Raw genomic sequence first — 1,022 nt, 5'->3', positions numbered from 1 at the left:
TCTCTACTCGTCTCTCGTCTCTCTCTCTCTCTCTCTCTCTCTCTCTCTCTCTCTCTCTCTCTCTCTCTCTCTCTCTCTCTCTCTCTCTCTCTCTCTCTCTCTCTCTCTCTCTCTCTCTCTCTCTCTCTCTCTCTCTCTCTCTCCAATAAAAAAAACGTGTTCGCAACTGCGTATCTGCGTTATGGTAGCTACGCCCCTGTAGGTATTAGTAACATGCGTGGAGTACATTACGTACATAGTTACAGCTATTAACGTGCATGGAATGTTGTTCATACAGAGTAAACAGGTAATAACGTGCGTCGAACGTCTTCCGTTTCTAGTAAACTGCGTACGTACGCAGTTTCGACGCGCGTGGTATGTGACGTGGTAATCACGAATCCCTTCTCACGCGATCCCATCCTCCTTCCCACAGCAGCAGCGGCGGCGGCGGCCGGAGAGTCGTTAAAACCCGGTGGAGCTGTTGTCGGTAACCGTGGCGATGGCACTCAGCTTCCTGCCATCACCAGCAGTAGGAAGCCCTACGGTTCGGCAGCGGCGTGCGGCGCAGCAGCGGGGATGGCGGCGGTGCAGCAGCAGCAGCAGCAGCAGAAGCCATACGAGAAAGCAACATCTCCGCGACTGACGATGAAGTTCCAGTCGATAAAGACGCGCGAAGAGAAACCGTCGACTCCTAGCTACCAGTCTTACAGCGTTGTTGTCGGGTCGAGTGAGCAGAGGTGAGTGTGTAGGGTAGATAAACGTGTAAGTAGGTAGGTAGAGGTGTAGGTAGTGTTAAGTGTGTAGGATAGGCAACCTACCTACATCTCTCCTTTCTACCCTCCACCTCTACCTACCTATCCTACGCACTAACCTACCTACATCTCTCCTTTCTACCCTCTACCTCTACCGACCTATCCTACACACTCCCCTACCTACATCTCTTTGGAGAGATGTAGGTAGGTTAGTGTGTAGGATAGGTAGGTAGAGGTGGAGGGTAGAAAGGAGAGATGTAGGTAGGTTAGTGTGTAGGATAGGTAGGTAGA

The 1,022-nt window shown here is 51.5% G+C and overlaps 1 protein-coding gene across 1 annotated transcript in view; it reads left to right on the top strand.

Annotated features, from left to right (window-relative positions):
• Nucleotides 1-555: 555 nt before the first annotated feature.
• The window catches only part of LOC106815705 (ankyrin repeat domain-containing protein 12-like), a 4,261-nt gene continuing 3,794 nt past the window's right edge, over nucleotides 556-1,022 (top strand). Inside the window, exon 1 of the mRNA XM_014820207.1 lies at nucleotides 556-706. Within this exon, the coding sequence (XP_014675693.1) occupies nucleotides 556-706 (151 nt within the window). The remainder of the gene's footprint in view (nucleotides 707-1,022) is intronic.

This window comes from Priapulus caudatus, unplaced genomic scaffold, assembly GCF_000485595.1.
Source record: "Priapulus caudatus unplaced genomic scaffold, Priapulus_caudatus-5.0.1 Scaffold1180, whole genome shotgun sequence".
Lineage (NCBI taxonomy): Eukaryota > Metazoa > Priapulida > Priapulimorpha > Priapulimorphida > Priapulidae > Priapulus > Priapulus caudatus.
Note: the sequence above shows the minus strand (reverse complement) of the source record. Positions and strands in the feature narration are given on the sequence as shown.